This window comes from Balaenoptera physalus (assembly GCF_965194825.1).
Source record: "Balaenoptera physalus genome assembly, chromosome: 12".
Lineage (NCBI taxonomy): Eukaryota > Metazoa > Chordata > Mammalia > Artiodactyla > Balaenopteridae > Balaenoptera > Balaenoptera physalus.
Window position 1 is genome coordinate 76,944,245 of NC_138897.1, and position 19,380 is coordinate 76,963,624.

Sequence of the window (19,380 nt, forward strand, 5' to 3'; positions counted from 1 at the left end):
AGCTTCTTTTTCCATAAATTAGATGTGACGTTATTTACTTCCTTGAGCCGGTGATTGAGAATAAAATGAGATGCTATACGTAAACCGCCTCAAGGAGGCAGTGTGTTTTGAGTCCACAGCTATTTGGGACCTTCAGTTCAAGTGAAAAGCCGTTTCCTGGCATTTCCTGATCCTGAGACCCCGTCTTCCCCGACTGCATTGATGGGCTCCCAGAGCCTGAGGCACAGCAGACGCAGCAGCATCTGATGGCCTGTCTCCTCCTCTATGCTTTAGAAAGGGGCCGCCATGAAAGGCTTACAGATGGCTGGGCCCATCCCCACCCACTCCCTCGAGTCGACCGGCCCCCCGGTTGGGAAGAAGGGAACCTCAGCTCTGTCTGCCCTGCTGGAAATGGAAGCCACTCAGAAGTAAGTGCCTGGTGGACAGAGACTCGTTCCCATCCCCCAGGCCCCATTGCGGTGAAATGTGACTTCTGTCTACCAAGGAGCCAGTAACTGACAAAAAGACACATACGTGAAAAGAAAGCTAGGTTAATACCTGGTAAGTGTCGAATGTCATGAAGTAGGTCAGAAGTTTAAAACTTGCAGTCTGGGGCTTGATTTGAACTGCAGATACAGTTGGTTTGGTTCACAAGGTGTTTTTTTGTTGGTTGGTTGGTCTTTTGTTTGTTTTGTATTTTTAATAGACTTTCTTTTTTAGGGCAGTTTTAGGTTCAAGGCAAAATTGAGTGGAAGGTACAGAGAGTTCCCATCTACACCCTGTCCCTGCACATTATCCACATCCCTCACTGAACGGTACATTTGGTACAATCGATGGACCTGCATTAACACATCATAGTCACCCAAAGAGCACAGTTTATTTACATCAGGGTTCACTCTTGGTGTTGCACATTTTATGGGTTTAGACAAACTTATAATGACACGTAGCCACCGTTATAGAGTAGTTTCGTTGCCCTAAAAACACAAAATATTTTTTAAATATTTGAGCCAAATTTTTTTCATTTGAAGATTTCATATAAAAATCTTGATTTCTTAATGAATTCTTACATTAAAAAATATATAACATTATGGTTATATTGTATAAAAAATATAGATAATGTAATACGAAATTGTATTATGGGTAATATGTAAAATCCAGCTTTGCTCAAAGTGGTGGAGGCTCAGTTAGCACTGGGTCCACGTTCAAGCCCAGCCACAATGGGCTGGCACTTTAGGTGGACTTATGTCCCTGGTTTACCGTAGAACCAGCACGCCGTCTGCTCTTGGACTTGTCTTGGCCCCTCAGACAAGGGCCCCCTGACCAGCTTTTCTAGGCATTTGAGTGTGTGGTCCCTTTGTAAACAGTAGGTGCTGCAGCTCTTAGGACCCCGGTGGGACCACATCTTGCTTTGGGAGGGCAGGGACAGCGTCACAGGAGGTAGGATTTAAGATGTCCTTGTAGAAAGGGACACATTTATACGGGGGGTAGGGGGAGGACTTGGGGAAAAGGAGAAAACATTGCCACGAGCAGGTGGGACCTACTCTGGAGGCCTTCCCTGCCCCCTCCATCCTTCCAGCCAGATCAGAGCCCTGCTGTACTTCCTGGTGTCTGTCTGGTGAGGGGGTCCGTGCCATACCCGCAGGAGCCCAAATGTGTTAAGCTTTCAGAAGGTAACATGAGTGAGCCCGAGGCCCAGTGGGAGATGCAGTTGCAAAGACAGCATGGGAAGTTGGATTCCAGGCTGTTCTTACACATTCTCATAGCAAGAGCGACCCTTTGAAAGTTTATTTTAATGGAAAATTTCAAGCAGATTAAAAAAAAGTAGACTCGTGTAATAAATCCCTGTTTACCCATCACCCAGCTTCAATGATTATCAACTCACGGCCAATCTTGTTTCATTTATATCCCGCTTGCTCTCATCTTCCTTTTTATTTCTTATGAAATCCCAGACATCACACCCCTTTGTCTATAATATTTCAGTGTGCATCTCTGAAAGATAAGTACTCCTAAAACAAAACTGTAATACCATAATTTACCTAAAAAGTCACAGCAGTTCCTTAATATCATGTAATATTCATTCAGCATCTTTGGCAGAAGTGGTGTTTGCAGAGATGGGTCCTGCGTATAGGAAGGCCTGGTGGGTGGGCCCAGGAGGCAGAGGCCTCACTAGTCCAGGCGAGAGGCAGCAGAGGCTGGAGGGTGAGGATGGGATGGAGAGGAAGGGATGCGGGGAGAGAAGGGAAGAGCGTGGCCGGGGTGACAGGGGAGCAGATGAGAGGAGGAGAGCTGGGGTAGGTCAGGCTCATTACTGAGGGCGCTGGGGCCTCCAGAAAATACCTTTATCTGACCAAGGAAAGACCCCAGAACTCCGCCTGGCAGGTTGTCCCTGTAGCTAATCACAGACCTTTCCCGCTGGAAAAAAGAACAGGGAACATATGTTGCTGGGAGGGGTGTGAAGTTGGGGGCAGGGGAATCTTACTTTAATGTGTCAGTGAGTCATCGTTCAGTGCACCCCAAGGAGCCTCTTTCTGCTCAGACTCGAAGAGGACGGGTAGTTTGGGGGGGCAGTGTCCCTGGGTGTGTGTGGGGAGCTCAGCTGACCCCACAGCAGGAGGCAGGACAGGGAGCCCCGAGCTTTATTCTCCCCCCAGATGACCGCTCCCGGGTGATGTGGTGCGTTTTCTCAGAGCCGGAGGCCGAGCAGAGGGAGCCAGACCTTTACATAACGTTTGCGCACACAGCATTTTTTACTTTGTGTTTTTCTTTATTGTTTTGCTACACCAAGCAGATCCAATTTTATTATGGAAAACTGTTATAGCCATACGAAGAAGAGTTTCAGAAGTTTCACCCGTAGTCCTGTCATCTTACCACGCGTGTCTGTTTCCTCCATTTCCCCTGGGTCTTTGCCTGGAGGCATGCACCTGTTGTCAGGCTCTCATGGGAGGCAGAGGCCCCAGGAGCGTGGCTGTGGGCAGTCTGGGCTGCAGGTGCCAATCCGCAGCTCTGGGGCTCCTGTTAGATGGGGATAAACTGATGTCAGGGAGTCAGAGCAGGGAGAGAGCCCACGTGGCAATCGTCACAGCCTCTGGGAAGATGGCAGTGTGCCCCATGCATGTTCTCACGTGTGGGCTTGCACAGTATAGCTGGTCCTTTTGTGACATCCCCTCCCCTGAGCCGTGAGACAAGGAACCTCCAAGGGCAAGGACGGGTCCTACTTGTCTCTGAATCCCCGACTACTAGTCCACGGGTCAGCACGTCGATGGCAGCTCAGTACATGGGGGTTGTCATGTGCATCAGACGAGGAGACCCTGGGGGGCAACCGAAGCTTCCAGCCACCACCGTCCCAGCCACGGGCTAGGCCACGGCCCCCAGGAGGCGCAGGAGAGCGGCCCAGTGTGTGTTTCCGGATGAGGCCCAGAAGAACACACCGCGATGTGGTGCAGAGACAGTGCGCTGTACGTGGACCAGGCAGAGTCAAGCTTTTAGTCTGCTTTTCTTATATGAATTACACCTCAGAGTGCCCAAGTGATTGGTGCAGGAGGTGTCTCTCTCCAATATTCCAGCTAATGGGTCCAGAAGGAGCGCTGGAACATTACCGCATGTGGGCTCTCATGCACTCACGGACCTAGCAGAGATCACCAGTGACCGCTCACATCGCCAGATGCTGTGGGCCTCCACGTAGAAGCACACAACACACTGAGGAAGAATTACTGCCCCATCAAACCTAAATGTGCTCAAACCTCTAAATATAATTTCTAGTGCTCAGGAAGTATGGGGCGCAGAGGAACACGATAAACAATAAAGGGATATGATCAGCACATCCAGACTGTAAATTTACAGGACAAGTGAGCTACTTTCTTCCACAAATAAATTGCAGGGGTATGGAGGGATGAGCGGAGCTTTTAGCTTAAAGAAGACTCGAGAGACATAACTGAGTACAGTGTAGGGATTTTAACTGAATCCTGTTTTGAACAAACACACAGTAAAATCTTTTTTTTTTTTAATTTATTTATTATTTTTGGCTGCATTGGGTCTTCATTGCTGCACGCGGGCTTTCTCTAGTTGCGGTGTGCGGGCTTCTCATTGCGGTGGCTTCTCATTGCAGAGCACGGGATCTGGGTGCACCGGCTTCAGTAGTTGTGGCTCGCGGGCTCTAGAATGCAGGCTCAGTAGTTGTGGCACACGGGCTTAGTTGCTCTGTGGCATGTGGGATCTTCCTGGACCAGGGATCAAACCCGTGTCCCCTGCATTGGCAGGTGGATTCTTAACCACTGCGCCCCCAGGGAAGTCCTAAAATCTTTTAAAGATACAATATATACTGAAATGTTTATGGATGAAGTAATAGCATGTGTGAGTTTTGCTTCCAAATAATCGGGTAGATAGGGATAGATGAAACAAAATTGGCTCTATCAATAAATAATTCTGGGGTCCAGGTAGATAAGAGTTCGATTACATTATCCTCCTTATTTTCATATGGGTTTGAAAATTTTCCATGACAAAAACCAAAAAGAGAGAGTGTAACAGGTTACTATGGAAACTGATTTTTAATCTCCGATATGAGGTTACTTCACCATCAGTAAGAGATGTGTCAGGATTTAAGACGAGGGAAATGTCACAAATTGGCTTCCTGGGGAAACGGATGGAGACAGAGTTTAGTTGTGGGCTCAGCCCCCGTGGGAGGGAGGGGGCGGAAGGCGGAGGGGACAGAGGGAGAAGCTGAGATGCAGGAAAGCCTAGTGACGGCCTCGGGCACCTCCCTCAAGCTCTGGAGCTAGAGCCACGTTCGGAGATGAGCTGGGTTGGACCAACAGGGCCAGGACTTTACACCCCTTGGTGATGGTTCACTGTCCACAGGCAGCCCAGGGAGGGGCTTGGGCTCTGCAGCTGGGCCGTCTCTGGAGGGGGACAACACGCCCAGCTCCCATGTCATCAGGGCCATGGCAGAGGGTCTGGGTGGCGCCTCGAAGTGCCCACCACGAGAAGTGTGTGTTATGGTAACAACGAAGCATTTTAGACTGTAATGTGAGCCTCATGGAACTTACCAAATAAACATTCAATGGTATATTAAAACAGTCTAATTTGGGGGGGCATTTAAGTTACCATAGTTCATGGCTTATCTTAGTATGGAAAAAAAAAATTAGGAAAATATATGTGAAAGTAGGCATTTATGGATACCAGAACTGAGATGGGAGGAGCGGTCATAAGAAAACCATAGTTGTCTTGTGTCTGAGATAATGCCTGTTAGATTAGAGTGTGGCATTTTTTTGGGGGGTGGGGAGGGCTCAAGTGTGTGCGTTTGCGAGATTAACGAATCTTCAAAATGTATAAAGAGTCGACACATTTCACCCTGTTTAGTTAATGCCTAATGGTAATGCAGCCCTAACGTTCAGAATGTGCTTCTGCTGGTATAGTTAATAAAAACTGAGAAAAAGTTTCTCCCAGAGAGTTAAAAAAATGGTGTTCATGGACGGAGTCACTCAAACCATGTCACTTGCCTTTTCAAAGTAATACATAAGCCCAGGTGCTGCCAAGAGGCTTTTAAAATTGAGCTGTTTCCTGATTTTCCGTGGCAGCTGGTGAGCGTTCAGGACAATGTATGAAATTAAGGGCACCACGTAGGGCCTGAGGATTAACAAAGCGGAAGAGTGTGTTTCGAAGGTGCTGGCAACTGCTGCCTTCGCTTCGTTGTGGCTAACATGGGTCCTTCCCCAGGGGGCTCTGAGTAAGGACCGCCCTGTGTTTTCCCCCCTCTCAGGTGCCTGGGAGAACAGCAGGCGGCGGTGCATGGGGGCAAGAGCTCCGCCCCCCCGGCTGAGAGCAGCGGCGTAGCCATGACTCCCACCTACGTGGACAGCCCACGAAAGGTAAAGGAGCCCCTCTGGCGGGGGGCTGGCGTGTGCGCTCAGGGACCCGGTATGGAGGGTAACACACAGCCCATGAGTCCAGGACTAAGTGTGCTGAGGATTTGGAGGAACCTTTTGCAGCACTGCTATTTTGATGGAGGGACTTGCCTGCTCACGGTTGTAAGGACGCTAACTGCTAGACGAAAGCAGATGTAAATCAGTGAAGCTAAACTCTATCGATCCGAGATCTGGCTCAAGCTGTGACACTGGCCTCTGGTTTTCCTTCAGTCCCATCTTCAGCCCTCCTGGTGGGGGGAGGGAGGTAGAAAATGACTGAAGCAGCTTCTGGGAGAGCTCACTCTTTGGTGAATGAAATTCCCATCAGTTTGCTTAGACTCCTGAGAAGTAGTCAGATGGGAGCATCCTGGGAGACGGAAACCAAACCTGAGGCTTTGGCCTCCATACAGAATAGCGAGTACAGTAGAGGAGCCGAAAGCTCCACAGGTCAAACTTGTTGTAGCTTTTAAGACCAGTAGATGTGTCTCTGCCAACTCCTTCTCCTTGGAAATTCAGAATCTGAGATCGTTCTGATGTGGCAGGGTGAGCTGGCCGCACATTCTCTTACCTGGTCTCTCTCACTCGGAGATGAAGGAGATTCTATAGATGTATTTTATTTTTCAACGTTGTGGTCAACTTGTATATCCATCTGCATATTTATTTATTTTACTTCCACATCGTGAAAATTTCCCCATGTCATTATTTCTCCAAAGTATGATTTTAAAAAATAACTATATAATATTTCATCATATGGATAGACCTTTGTTTATAACTTCATTTTTTGTTTAAAATAATGGTGGTTTCTGATTTTTAAAAATAGTTTTTGGCAATTATTCCATAAGTTTGTATAATTATTCTGCAGTGTATCACAATTACAAGTAATACTGCAAACATCCTTGCACATAATTATTTGACCACATCTCTGATTGTTTCTTCAGGATAAGCTCCTAGAATTAGACTTCTAGGATGGAGGGATTAAAATCTGAGAAAAAGTAGCAACTGAGGCTGCAGGCAGTGTGTAGCATCCATAGGCCAGAGACAGCAAACCTCAATAAATATTTTAGGCTTTGTGGGCTGAGAGGGAGGATCAAGGCTATTGTGTGGGCTCTTCTGTAACCATTTAAAATCTTAATGGTTCTCAGCTCACAGGCTGGAATAACCAGGTGACTGGATTTGGCTGTAGGCTGTCGTTTCCGCAAACCCAGCTCTAAGGCAGTGACTCTAGGTACAGTCCCAAGGATAGTCTGTGCGTCAAGAATGACCTGTTGGTGAAGAAAGTCTTTTCACCTATCCTCTCTCACGGGTACATCATCTCAGCAGCGTTAGCACCTCTGCTTCTGTATGTTCTGGCAGAGAAGGGACGCAAATAGAACTTGAGAACACATAAGTGCCTGTGTGCTGTTCACTAGCCGTTACGTCCACCCACTGCCGTCTTTGAGGATTAGAAACAGTGCGGGGGACAGTACTGAGAAGTACAGAAATTACAGAACCACAAGCATTATGGTTAAAATACACCAACTGCCAAATAGGAGATCATGGTCTAGAACACTCCCTTCATCTTCCAGCTGGACACTGAAATCCATGTGGATAGCCATCGGTCTGCTGGGTGTAGATTCCCAAGTGGTCCAGGAGAAGCAGAGGTGTTAGGAGATGGCCCAGCGCTCTCCAGGCAGCAGCTGTGTCAGGATGCGTAGAGGGTACCCGAGTGTGCATCTCTGCAGACACGCGTTTCCTCGGCTCGTTACTTGAGCTCATAGTGGCTGATGGGCGTGGCAGCAGTCCTGGTAAAATGGATACCGAAATACTTCAGTGATTCTACTTTTAGAATTTAAAAAGTTGTAAGAAAGCAGGGACCTTCAGGTGTATCAAGTGGCATTTCCGAATTTCAGTGATAATAAAGCATAAAAAGTAAAAAGATTTTGAAGGGACAAGAGGACACTTCTTGACCTTAAGAAAGAGGGAGGGAGTGGGTCTTTGGAAAAGTTCTCTCTGTCATGTATGTTTCAAGTACACGGCAACTTGAACCCCACAAGAATAGAGTGGGGAGGGGAAGGCTGCTTCAGGAGCCCCTCCCGGGGACTGCATACGATTTTGTTACACAACCAGTGGAGGAGAAGGTATTGCTGCTCCTGTGTCCCCAGGTTGCTCGGAAAATTAAACAAGAACTTTTCCTGCAGTGAATCCTCTTCTCCCATCTGGCTGCCATGTTACAGGCGGAAACGCAAACGTCAGGCCTCCGTGCATCTCCCAGAGGCCTGCTGGTCACCCAGCCAGGCGGGAGGCCAGGACGCTGCTCCCGGTCCTGCCCCGTGCCCCCCTCTGCAAGCTGCCCTGCGGCCTTCTCCCCTCGGCATAGGTCTGAGGATGTTCAGAGCTATGTGGGAGGACGCAGGCAGCCAAGCCAGGCTCTGATGAGATCTGAGGCGCTTGGACACACCTTCTCCCCCAGGTGCTGGCTCCCACCCCACTGGGATATTCTGCCCAGGAAGGTGTGAGTTTCTGCTAATGCTTCGCATTTGGATATTTTCCTCCTGGGTGGATCTCTCTCTCTTTCTCTCTCTCTCTCCCTCTCTTTTTTTTTTTTTCCCCCTTTCCCCTCATGTGCCCTTCTTTCTCTCCTTCCCTCCTTGTTTTTGTTTTTTGCTCTTGTCCCCCACTCCTTCCCCGATGGTTCGCTGCTGGGCCGCGTTCCGTCCCTCCGCCCTCTCGCACCTGCTGCCGCTTCCTGCCGCTCTGACCTCAGGACGGGGCCTTCTTTATGGAGTTTGTCCGCAGCCCGCGCACAGCATCGTCCACCTTCTACCCGCAGGTCAGTCCAACCCCAGGGCCCCGAGGCCCGTGCATGCCTGTCCGTCGCAGAAGCCGCGACCTGGCCTTCAGCTCGGCTCTGAACGCATGGAATTGGGCCGAAGCCGAGTTTGAGGGGCAGTTGAAACTGAATTCAGTCTCAGAGGTGCATTTTCTTTCTTGGTGTTTGTGGTGACACAGGGGGATGAGGAGATTAACGTCAGAAAACATGCTGGCACGTGTGGCTTATGTGTCCCCGTCTTTGTCATGTGTTGCCACTGACTCTTGGCCACGGGACAGCATCTTCCTATTTAGGTGTTTTTGTCCATATGACATAAGCAACATGATACATGCTGACTTAAGGACAGAACTCTTGTTTTTTTCTTCCTAGTACAAGCAGATAAATTTATAGCAGTGCGGCAGGAAGTGGTGAAAAACAGAGCAATCAATTACTACCAGGCATGTGCTTTGTCATAGACTGAGGGTGTGCGACCCTGGGCAGCTCGCCTCTGGACTGTCCTGAACTCGTGTGTCACATAAAGGGTTTGGACCCATCTCAAGGGGCTTCCAAGCCTTAAAACTCTTCACTTACTATGTGCCAGGCTCATAGTATTATTTCATCTCATCCTCACAGCATAGCCTATGAGGTAAGCAGAAGTTTTATCCCAGTTCTACAGATGGAGAAATTGAGGGCCAAAGAACTTGTGCTTCACACAGTACAGGGTTGAGCTGGGATTTAAATCAGGACCAAGAGGCTTGATTCATTACCCCTACCCCATAATTAGCATCGGTCATTGCTGTGCTGACAGATCTTGGTGAAGAGAACCTGGGCTCCCTGCCCTTTATTGAGGCCCCTGAGTATATGTGATTGACCTGGTCACAGATATCTGAAAGGGAGGAGAGGGTTTATGCAGAGCAGGGCAGGCTCAGGAGGACGGACGTGGGAGGTTTGGGTCAAAGGTTTAGGAACCCTTATTTGGTGGAAGTGAGAAAACCAACATGGATTGAAGACCTGCTCTGCCAGCTACTGTGCAAAGGGCTTTGCAAACAGCCTGTGAGTCCATGAGGTACACGTACTATCACCCCATTTTCCAGATGAAGAAACTGAGGCTTAAATATGTTGCCTGGTCAGAGGGCCTGGAACTAGCGAGTGGCAGAGCCCCTCCACTGTTCTGTAGTTCACACTGATGTCTTCCCTTTCTTGGGAGGCCAGAGGGCATCTCGGGTCTGTGCTGGGCTCTTCCCAGTGAAAGCGCGACCCTGGGCGGGTCCCAGTTGGGGCCTCTGAGTCCTAATCCAGCAATCACCATCCGTAGGAAGCAACCTGCCCTTGTGGTTTAAAACAGACTCCGGTTGGAGTTTTTAACCTTTTACTTTCTAACAATAGACCCTCTTGTGAAAAGCTTCAGACTTAGATTAGAATTTAACTTAAGAAAAATCAACAGAGCCGGGAGAGAATTGTTTTATACATCCTATAATACTCCACACAGGTTCACGTGGTGGAATTCACCGGAAGAACAGAAGTGGATAAGTTCCTGGAATTGGAAACAGCAAACAGAGATGAGGAGTTTATGTTACCCACCATTAAAAAAAAAATGATCCCGTGTAAGATGTAGTAAGGGAGCGCTCTGTACTGACATGAAATTAAATTGAGCTATGCTGAGTGCCGTGGGAGATACAGGGATGAACACGACACCCTGTGGACGTTGCTTGTTTGATGTCTGTTCCCCCCTCCTCACCCCCAGATGGTGAGCACCATGAGGGCAGGGGAAGTTTGTTTTTTGGGGGGGTTTGTTTATTTAACATTTTATTTTATATTGGAGTATAGCCGATTAACAATGTTGTGTTACTTTCAGGTGAACAGCAAAGTGATTCAGTTATACATATACATGTATCTATTCTTTTTCAAATTCTTTTCCCATTTAGGTTGTTACGTAATAGTGAGCAGAGTTCCCTGTGCTATACCATAGGTCCTTGTTGGTTATCCATTTTAAATATAACAGTGTGTACATGTCAATCGCAAACTCCAGGGGAGGGTTTTGATGAGGGGTGATATTCCTTCCTTCCCTGATGATATTAAACCTTGGAAAACATCCTGGCTGTGGGGCTGGGGTTATTCTCCAGCTCTACAAGGTATATGGGATTCCATCATGAGTGCTTTTATGAGGCCTCTCTGTGCCCGGATGGTGCTGGGTGGCTGGAGGCCAGGAGCCCTGCTTAACCCACCTCGTCTTCAGGTGGGACACTGGCCTCAATGCACAGTTGAGGGCTGGGCTGGCGGGTCCTGCTGTGTCCTGGTGGCTGGTTGTCCTCCAGCAGGAGCAAGCAGGGCTCTGACAGGCACGGGGTTGGGGGCCATGGGGGCACGTGTTGTGGTTGATGCTCATCTCAGAGGCGTCCTTGGGAAAGCCCCCTCTCTCAGCTTCTCCCACAGCTTTGGGTGTGTGGGAAGGCAGGAAGAGAAGGGGTTGGTGTTGCCAGTGAGGGTTGTTGGTTTGTTTGTTTAATTAACTAAATGCCAAACTTTATTTGGATTTCACTGGTTTTTCTGTGAACGTCCTCTCTGTTCCAGGGTCCAATCGGGGGCACCACGTTGCATTTAGCTGCCATGTCTCCCCAGTCTCCTCTGGTCTGTGACAGTTTCTCAGTCTTCCTTGTTTTTTGGGTTGTTTTTTTCTAATGACCTTGATGGTCTGGAGGAGTCCTGGCCAGATATCCTGTAGAAAGTCTCCAAATCTGGGTTGGTCTGATGTTTTTCTCATGGCGAGACGGGAGTTATAGGTTTTTGAAAAGAATCCTCAGAGGTGAAGTACCATCTCATCACATCCCGTGGAGGTCCACAAGGTCCACACAACATCACTGGTGATGTGAACCGTCATCACTTGGTGATGTGGTACTTGCCAGCTGTCTCCACTGTGAAGCTGCTCTTTCCCCTTTCTATACTCTGGAAGCAGGTCACTAAATCTAGCCCACTCCAAAGAGGAGATGGGAGATTAAACTCACCTCTGGAAGGTCCCATCTGCACAGGTTTAATGGGGTCCTTCTGTAAGGAAGGTTTTGAATGAGGTTCCTAAGACAAAACCCATCCCAGACCAAGCACCTCCCTCTACTTGGCTCTTTTCAGCTCTCCGTGTGAGACGATGGCGGTTCTGTCCATCTAGCCCTCCTTGTCTGTCTTTTCCCACTGGTCTTATTCCAAAAAGTTTCTTCAGGTGGATTATGGAAATAAATGCAACCTCCAGAATAAAAATGTGACTAGATGGGGAAATTCAGGAAAAGAAAAAATAAGACAGGACATCCTACGAGGTCTTATAACGTACTTAGAGTTTCCTGCTAAATTCAGCTCTGCACTTCCTGGTAGCCAAAGAAAAGTGGGAAACATCTGTTCCAGGATTCAGAGTGGTCATGAGATAAAGACAAACCAGTTGTTGGGGAGAAGCATAACTTTTCCTGGTATTAAGATCTGAGCAAAATGCCTTTCTCTGCGGCCTCTTTTTTTTTTTTTTTTTAGATTTTTTTATTTTATTTTATTTATTTATTTATTTATTTTTTATGGCTGTGTTGGGTCTTCGTTTATGTGTGAGGGCTTTCTCTAGTTGTGGCAAGCGGGGGCCACTCTTCATCGCGGTGCGCGGGCCTCTCACTATCGCGGCCTCTCTTGTTGCGGAGCACAGGCTCCAGACGCGCAGGCTCAGTAGTTGTGGCTCATGGGCCCAGTTGCTCCACGGCATGTGGGATCTTCCCAGACCAGGGCTCGAACCCGTGTCCCCTGCATTGGCAGGCAGATTCTCAACCACTGCGCCACCAGGGAAGCCCTTTTCTTCTTTTTTTAATATTTGTTTATTTAGGCTGCACTGGGTCTTAGTTGTGGCACCCAGGATCTTCACTGAGGCATGTTTAGTTGCGGCACGCAGGCTCTTAGTTGCGGCATGGCATGTGGGATCTAGTTCCCCGACCAGGGATTGAACCTGGGCCCCCTGCATTGGGAGTGCAGAGTCTTACCCACTGGACCACCAGAGGAGTCCCATCTGAGCAGCCTCTTGAAAGATGGATGTTGTGTGATATGGAGCAGGGGTGGGGCAAATCTGGCCCACCATCTGCTTTTGTCAATAAAGTTTTATCAGGACAGAGCCACACCCCCTTCATTTACATCATCGATGGCTGCTTTTGTGCTTTTTCACTTATACAGAAACTGTATAAGTTTCAACAGGCTTTATAGCCCACAAAGCCTAAAATAATTACCATCTGGTCCTTGACAGAAAATATTTGCCAATTTCTGATTTAGAGGATAACTCTTAACCACTTCCTGGTTCAGGCTGGTGGGGCAATTCTCAGGGGCAGTAGACGAGAGATGACCCCACCAGAGAGGCAGCACCTAGAGGCTTCTGTGCCTGAGAACTGAGTCTAGTCCCCTCCGTTAGCTTCTAACTTAATTTTACGGTGTAGCATCTATTCCTAAGTCTTACTGGTTGGGGGCAGGTGGTGGCTGGTAATTGCAAGCTGCTCCTTGCTGCATTTCTCAGTATTTATGGTGCTGGCAAAGACTTGTTGGTCCTTTTTGTTTTGGCAGTTCATTGAGCCTGATGTAGGAGAGCAAATTGGTTCTTTTAGAACCAGGGGTGATTTTGTCTCCTAGGGGACGTTTGGTAATACCTGGAAACATTTTTATTTGTCACAGCTGGAGCAGAGGGAGATGATAAGGGGGTCATCACTAGCATCTGGTGAGTAGGAGCCAGGGATGCTGCTCAGCACCCCAGGATGCACAGGACAGTCCCCACAACAAAGGCTTATCTGACCCCTAACGGCGATAATGCCGTGGTTGAGATGCCCTGTTTTATTTATTTTATTATTATTATTTTTTACTATTTATTTATTTGGTTGAGCTGGGTCTTAGTTGCAGCAGGTGGGCTCCTTACTTGCGGCTCTCCAGCTCCTTAGTTGTGGCATGTGAACTTTTAGTTGCAGCATGCATGTGAGGTTTAGTTCCCTGGCCAGGGATCGAACCCGGGGCCCCTGCATTGGGAGCGTGGAGTCTTAACCGCTGCGCCACCAGGGAAGTCCCGAGATACCCTGTTTTAGAAGGAGTGATTTTTCCATCATCCAATTGAGTATCTGATAATATAAGGCTACATTCTGGAAGTACTCGAGAACCCCATGTAAGAGGGACTAGGAGTCTTAGATTTTTCCAGAAGTGCTCTGGAAGGCTTGCTGTTCTCTCCAGATGTTTGCTGTGGGGTGCAGCCTCTCTAGGTGGGCAGGTCATAGTCCTGCCCTCCAAGCTGTTTAAAGGGAATGAGACAGATAGAAAACCATGACATGAAGCAAAACCTGGCAGCTCCCAGGCAGGGGTCAGAGACCCAAAGTAGAGAGACAGTTTCTGTTTGGGGATGGGGGCAGAGTGAGTCAGGGAACGTTTCACTAAGGGAGCAGCATTTGAAACACAGCGTTTGTAGCCTGTGGTGGCGGGGAAGGGCGTCCCAGGTTGGTGGGGCACACAGACAGGATTAAACGCACAGGGTTGACTCGGCTGGAAACAGAGCCGTGGGTGAGTGTGGGCGGGGCAGTTTGAGCCAGAGCCCCGGTGCCACGAGTCGGTTCTCAGTTCGGTAGCTCGTGGGGAGACTTGAAAGATTTCAGAGTAACGGAGTGATGGGATTGGAGCTATCCTTTAGGAAGATGAAGCTGGAGTGCTCACAGGTAGGGTGTGTGTGATTTGGGGGGGTCAGTGGGAGCCAGGCGGTGGGGCAGGCACGCCTGAGGGGTCGTGGGAGTTGGCAGAGGGGAGGCCACAGGAGAGGCCTCTCTTTAGAGGTGAAGCTGGAGAAGGGAGCTTCAGATGCACCTGAGCTGTGAACCTGGGCAAATGGGAAGACTGATTGCACCTGCGACAGACGCCAGTGAGGAAGACTGGGGGCCAGGAGAGCTGCTTGTCTCTAACCGTGCTCTCTCCCTTCTCCCAACCCCGAGGAATGATGCTGACTTCTTTACTCCTTTGGTGGGGGTTTTCTTTAGTGTAAATCTTGTGGTTTGAGTCAGGTCCTGGTCCCAGGGGTTCACTGTGCACCTTGGCTTCCCGTGGCCTCAGTTTGGGGCACAGGAATTGCCCCCCACACTGGCTCCGATCGAAGGGGGCACACGCCACCAGGGTGGTCCCTGGACTCCTTTGGCTCCTCAACCAGGGACTAGTGGGGACTGGGAATGAGAGGAATGGGAAAGACCGTGCGTGTGAATAGCCTGAAAGATTTTTTTTTTCCCTTTGGTGTTAACTTTTAAATCTCCTACAGGTGTCTGTGGACCAGACGGCCACCCCGATGTCGGACAGCACCAGTCTGGGGGTGAGCACAGGCCAGTCCGTGGACAGAGGCAACAGCCAGACCTTTGGGAACTCGCAGAGCTCAGGGGAACAGGGCTTCCCCTCTGCAAACTCCAGTGACAGCAGGTGAGACTCAGAAAGGCCAAACTCATGCTCCTGGGCGGTGGGGCTGGTCTGACCTCAAAGGCTGCAGAGGCTGGGGGTCCGGATCCCAGGCCCAAGGTCTGACTCGGCCACAAGTTATATCTGGGAGCCCAGACAGTCAGTCCTCACCAGCACCTTTCGACAGGGCTAGTGGTCAGTGCCCTGCCTTCCTCACAGGACAGCTAAGAGGTTGCCGCAGAGACACAGAGAAGCATCAGGCACTGTGCAGGAGTGGGCTTCGGGAAGGGGGCCCAGAGCGAACCCGTCCTGCCGCATGGGGCGCCCGTGGCCTGATGCCTTGCCTATATCAGGTGCAGTCAGTCCACGCCACCTGAGGAAATGGACGAACAGTGAATGGGTCGATTATCGTGCCCCAATGTGGCTCTTTTCTATTCTTTCTTTCTTTCTTTTTTTTTTTATTTTGGCCGCGCTGTGTGGGATGCGGGATTTTAGTTCCATAACCAGGGATGGAAACCGTGCCCCATGCAGTGGAAGCGCAGAGTCCTAACCACTCGACTGCCAGGGAAGTCCCTCCATGGCTCTTTTCTTGTTCCTGAATAACCAGGGGAAAAAGAAGCTGCTTGGAGCTCATTTGCTGGAGGAAGTGCCCAGCTTTTAATGCTGTTGTCAAATCTGAGAAACTTCTTTTTTATATCCTTCCCAGCTGCGTTCGGTTTATCGTAATTCTGTCCAGTCTGCTCTTGTTCCCTCACTGCACTGACTGAGTGGTCCTCAGCTAAATGGTCTAAGAGACATGACTTTGGACCTTTCACCTGAGCGCAGAAGGTCATCTGAGGCAGCTCACCTGGCTGGTCCCCGTCAGCGGCCACGCAGTTTCCTTTGCATGTCACACATCCTGTGCTGGTTTTACCTGCATCTCGTCTATACTGGCTGGTAGAGGTGGTCAGTTTGGAGGCGGCCGCAGGCCTGGCCTTGTCTGGCCTCTGTCTTCTCCCCAGGCCCACGTCCCTGCCAAGTCTGGCAGACGCTTCGGCTCCGGCAGCCCAGGGCACAGGAAAGGCGTGCACGTCTCTGCTTCCTCGTTGCTCACGTGGCAGGTTCTCTTCTGCTTTTGGAAGAGGAACTGGGAATGTTTAGGCTGGAGATGAGAAGGCCAAAAACAACATGAATCAGGACCAATGACTGAATTACAGAGAACACACTCCATCTCACGATAAAGAGCTCCCCAGCAGCTGGTCCTGCCTCAGGGAAGCAAGCTCTCTGCCACTGAAGATGTTCACACAATGGAGCGGCCTCTGTCCAGACTCTTGTCGCGAGGACTCAGGCATTAGTTCACTTCCAGGGTCTTTAGAGTCTTCTTTAACCATGAGATTATGAAATGCTCCAGTGGGTCCTGGACCTGCCTAGTAGGAAGAGGAGGCTGGGACTGAGGAATGGGAGGGGTTTAAGGAGCTTCCAAATAAGCCCCAGGTTTGGTGTGATGGGTGGCCCTGTGTGTCCCACGCCCAGTAATCTGGGCTCGGTCGCTGAGTATTAAACATGTTTAAGGGACCATAGTACCATCGAGGAAGAACTCGGGCAGCAGGTGACGGAAAGATCTGGGCGCTGGAGCAGGCAGATGGGATTCAAATGTTGACCCTGACGCTTCCCAGCTCTGACCTTCACCAGCTCTTTTTACGTCTCCAAGTTCCAAAGGGTGGATGTTACTGTTACTGTGTTTAGTATGGTCTACCGTTTTGGACTTTGTGGGTGTCAGTCCCATGCACAGTATTTTACACACACTAACCTCAGAGCAACCCTGGAAGACAGGAATAGTATCATCCCCAGCTTTCAGATGGGGAAACTGAGGCCAAGAAAAACCAGAGGCCCTCCAGCTGGTGGTGATGATCCTGGGATTCTGTCCCCTGTGCTCTGACCATGTTACCTAGCATTCTCTGGTGAGATTAAATGATGTGACGTGTGAAAGGCCCAGAGCATTCTTCTAGAGAGATTTCCTGGAAGGGGTCAAGCCTGACAGATTATTCAGAGGGGAGATGCTTATTAAAGGAAGCAAGTTTGGACACAAAACCACTTTGAATCCTTTTCTTTTTTTTTTTTTTTTTAAACGTATACACTTTGGAAGCAGGAACCCCCCTGTGAGATATCTCCAGGATGTAACTGTCCAGAATTTGCTTGAATGCCTTCAGTGTCCATATCATCCTGGTTTCCAGCTCTGTAAGAAGCAAAGAAAGAGGGTCAAGACTCGGGAATTTCACTCTCCTTCTCTGTATTACAGCTCTCAACAGCTGGCGGCCAGCTCCTTGACGTCCTCCTCCACCCTGGTGGAGATCCTGGAGGCCATGAAGCACCCCTCGTAAGTGGCTTCTCTCATGAATGAGTGCAGCAGTGGGAGGATCCCGTGGCCCAAGCTGGGGTGGTGCTCAGGCAGCGTGGTTTGGTGGGTTTATACCTGACTACTGCTCAGCAGCTGTGAGACCTTGGGCAAGTTACTTGACCTCTCTGAGCCTCTGTTACCTTGTTTGTAAAGTGGGATTATAATGGTTGATTCACAGGATCGATGTGAGGATTGAATGAAATAATCATGTAAATTACCCAGTGTAATGCCCGACAAGCATAGGTGTTCTCTGAAGGCCAGGTTCTCTCCTCCCCCTTCTCCTTTTCCCCTGTAACACCTTCTTCTGTCCTGTCACAGGGATTTCTCTGAGTCTAGGATTAGTGTGGAGAAATTGAGCTGTGGGGATCCTCACTTCAGATATCAAATGCTTTAGTGAGGGTCCCTTCTTTTTTACCTTCTCTTTCTGCTTGTTGCCGCCTTGGAACTCAGGACAGGAGTCCAGCTGCTCCCTGAGCAGAAGGGCCTCTCACCATGCTGCTTTATCAGTGCGGAGGTGGTACACTGGCTGGTGAACAACGTGGACGGGGTGCAGACGCAGGCCATGGCCATCGACATCATGCAGGTAAGACCACAGAGCGGGGGCCTTCGCCAGTAACGAGGTCGCCAGGTGGAGTAAGAGTCTGTTTTTAGTCAGTGTGAGGCCTGTCTGGGATCAACGAATCATAGAGCAGGTCTTGGTTCGAAAGACGCTACTTTACCTTGACTTAAACATCGGGCATAATCTGCCACCGGAACTGAAATGTTTTGGGCAGAATCTGTGCTTTTGAACCTCGGGGGAATCTCTGTGAAGGATCCCCAGGCAGTGCCCTCCCTCTGCCTCAGCATCTTCCTGGTGCCCTGCGCGTCATCTGTCGAGCACTGGGCACAGCAGAGTGGGGTCTGTCCACATCTCATTCGTCCTCCGCCCTGACCAGGCCCCCCGAGCACAGGCCATCCCTTACTGTGCGGTTCCACATCACCAGTGCCTGCCGTGTTGCTTGGAACATGGTAGGCACTGAGCAAGCACTCGCGAATTTAATGACACTGTTCTGAACTGGAATTAAACTCAAGAGGAGGGGAAAGGGAGAGGTCGGTTCACACTGTCGTGTCCACACAGAGGCCCCCATGGGGAATCAGTGCCGTTTGATCAATACGTGTCTATATAATAAAATTATTAAAAACATGCGTGAGAATTACATTTCACTAACCATTTATTTCTGGAGAGAGAGGAAGGGGAGTGAGACATGGGAGAATCCATAGAGATTTTTTATTTTTTATTTTATTTTATTTTATTTGGCTGTGCTGCGCAGCTTGCAGGATCTTAGTTCCCCGACCAGGGATCGAACCCACGCCCTCGGCAGTGAAAGTCCTAACCATTGGACTGCCAGGGAATTCCCGAGATTTTTTTTTTTTTTAAACAAAAAGCTCTGAAGTCTGTATAGCAAAAAGTTAAATTAGTTGAAGTTGGCTGATGGTATGACCTGGATTTTCTTTATACTTTTCTGTATGTTTGAAATATCTGATGATACTGTATTATGCATTTGCATTTTATAATATAATTTACACCAGGCACAGCATTTAACACAGTGCAGTCGTCACAGCTGATGGGGGTGGAGAGTGGGGTCTGAGGGCTGCACCTCTGAGATGTTCCCCTGCAGGAATTTCAGAGCTTCGTTGTCTCTCCTTCTAGAAAATGCTGGAAGAGCAGCTCATCACACACGCTTCTGGCGAAGTCTGGCGGACCTTCATATACGGCTTCTATTTCTACAAGATAGTGATGGACAGAGAGCCTGAGCGAGGTGAGGCGAACCGTTGCCCGTGGGGCAGGTGTTTCCTGGTGACATGCTCCGTTAAATGACGGTGCTTCTCGGGCTCCTCGTGTGATGCTGTCCCCTAAGTTGACGGATCCGTCAGCCTCCTTG

At 49.3% G+C, this 19,380-nt stretch overlaps 2 protein-coding genes across 14 annotated transcripts in view; one reads left to right on the forward strand and one right to left on the reverse strand.

Moving 5' to 3' along the window:
* The window catches only part of DEPDC5 (DEP domain containing 5, GATOR1 subcomplex subunit), a 91,864-nt gene that overhangs the window by 57,313 nt on the left and 15,171 nt on the right, over positions 1-19,380 (forward strand). For 4 of the 12 annotated variants that reach the window (XM_082417379.1, XM_082417376.1, XM_082417380.1 and 1 more), the window contains 7 exons: positions 274-407; positions 5,735-5,843; positions 8,689-8,832; positions 14,951-15,105; positions 17,360-17,437; positions 17,909-18,041; positions 19,149-19,257. In XM_082417379.1, the coding sequence (XP_082273505.1) occupies positions 274-407; positions 5,735-5,843; positions 8,689-8,832; positions 14,951-15,105; positions 17,360-17,437; positions 17,909-18,041; positions 19,149-19,257 (862 nt within the window). Of the gene's footprint in view, positions 1-273; positions 408-5,734; positions 5,844-8,622; positions 8,833-9,057; positions 10,415-14,950; positions 15,106-17,359; positions 17,438-17,908; positions 18,042-19,148; positions 19,258-19,380 lie in introns of those variants that run through there. The other 8 variants (XM_082417381.1, XM_082417382.1, XM_082417383.1 and 5 more) reach the window with 6 other exon arrangements.
* The window catches only part of LOC309639833 (uncharacterized protein), a 55,487-nt gene continuing 51,228 nt past the window's right edge, over positions 15,122-19,380 (reverse strand). The window contains exon 4 of one of the 2 annotated variants that reach the window (XR_014251874.1): positions 15,122-17,296. The gene's annotated coding sequence lies outside the window, so the exon portion shown is untranslated. Of the gene's footprint in view, positions 17,297-18,047; positions 18,126-19,380 lie in introns of those variants that run through there. The other variant, XR_014251875.1, reaches the window with a different exon arrangement.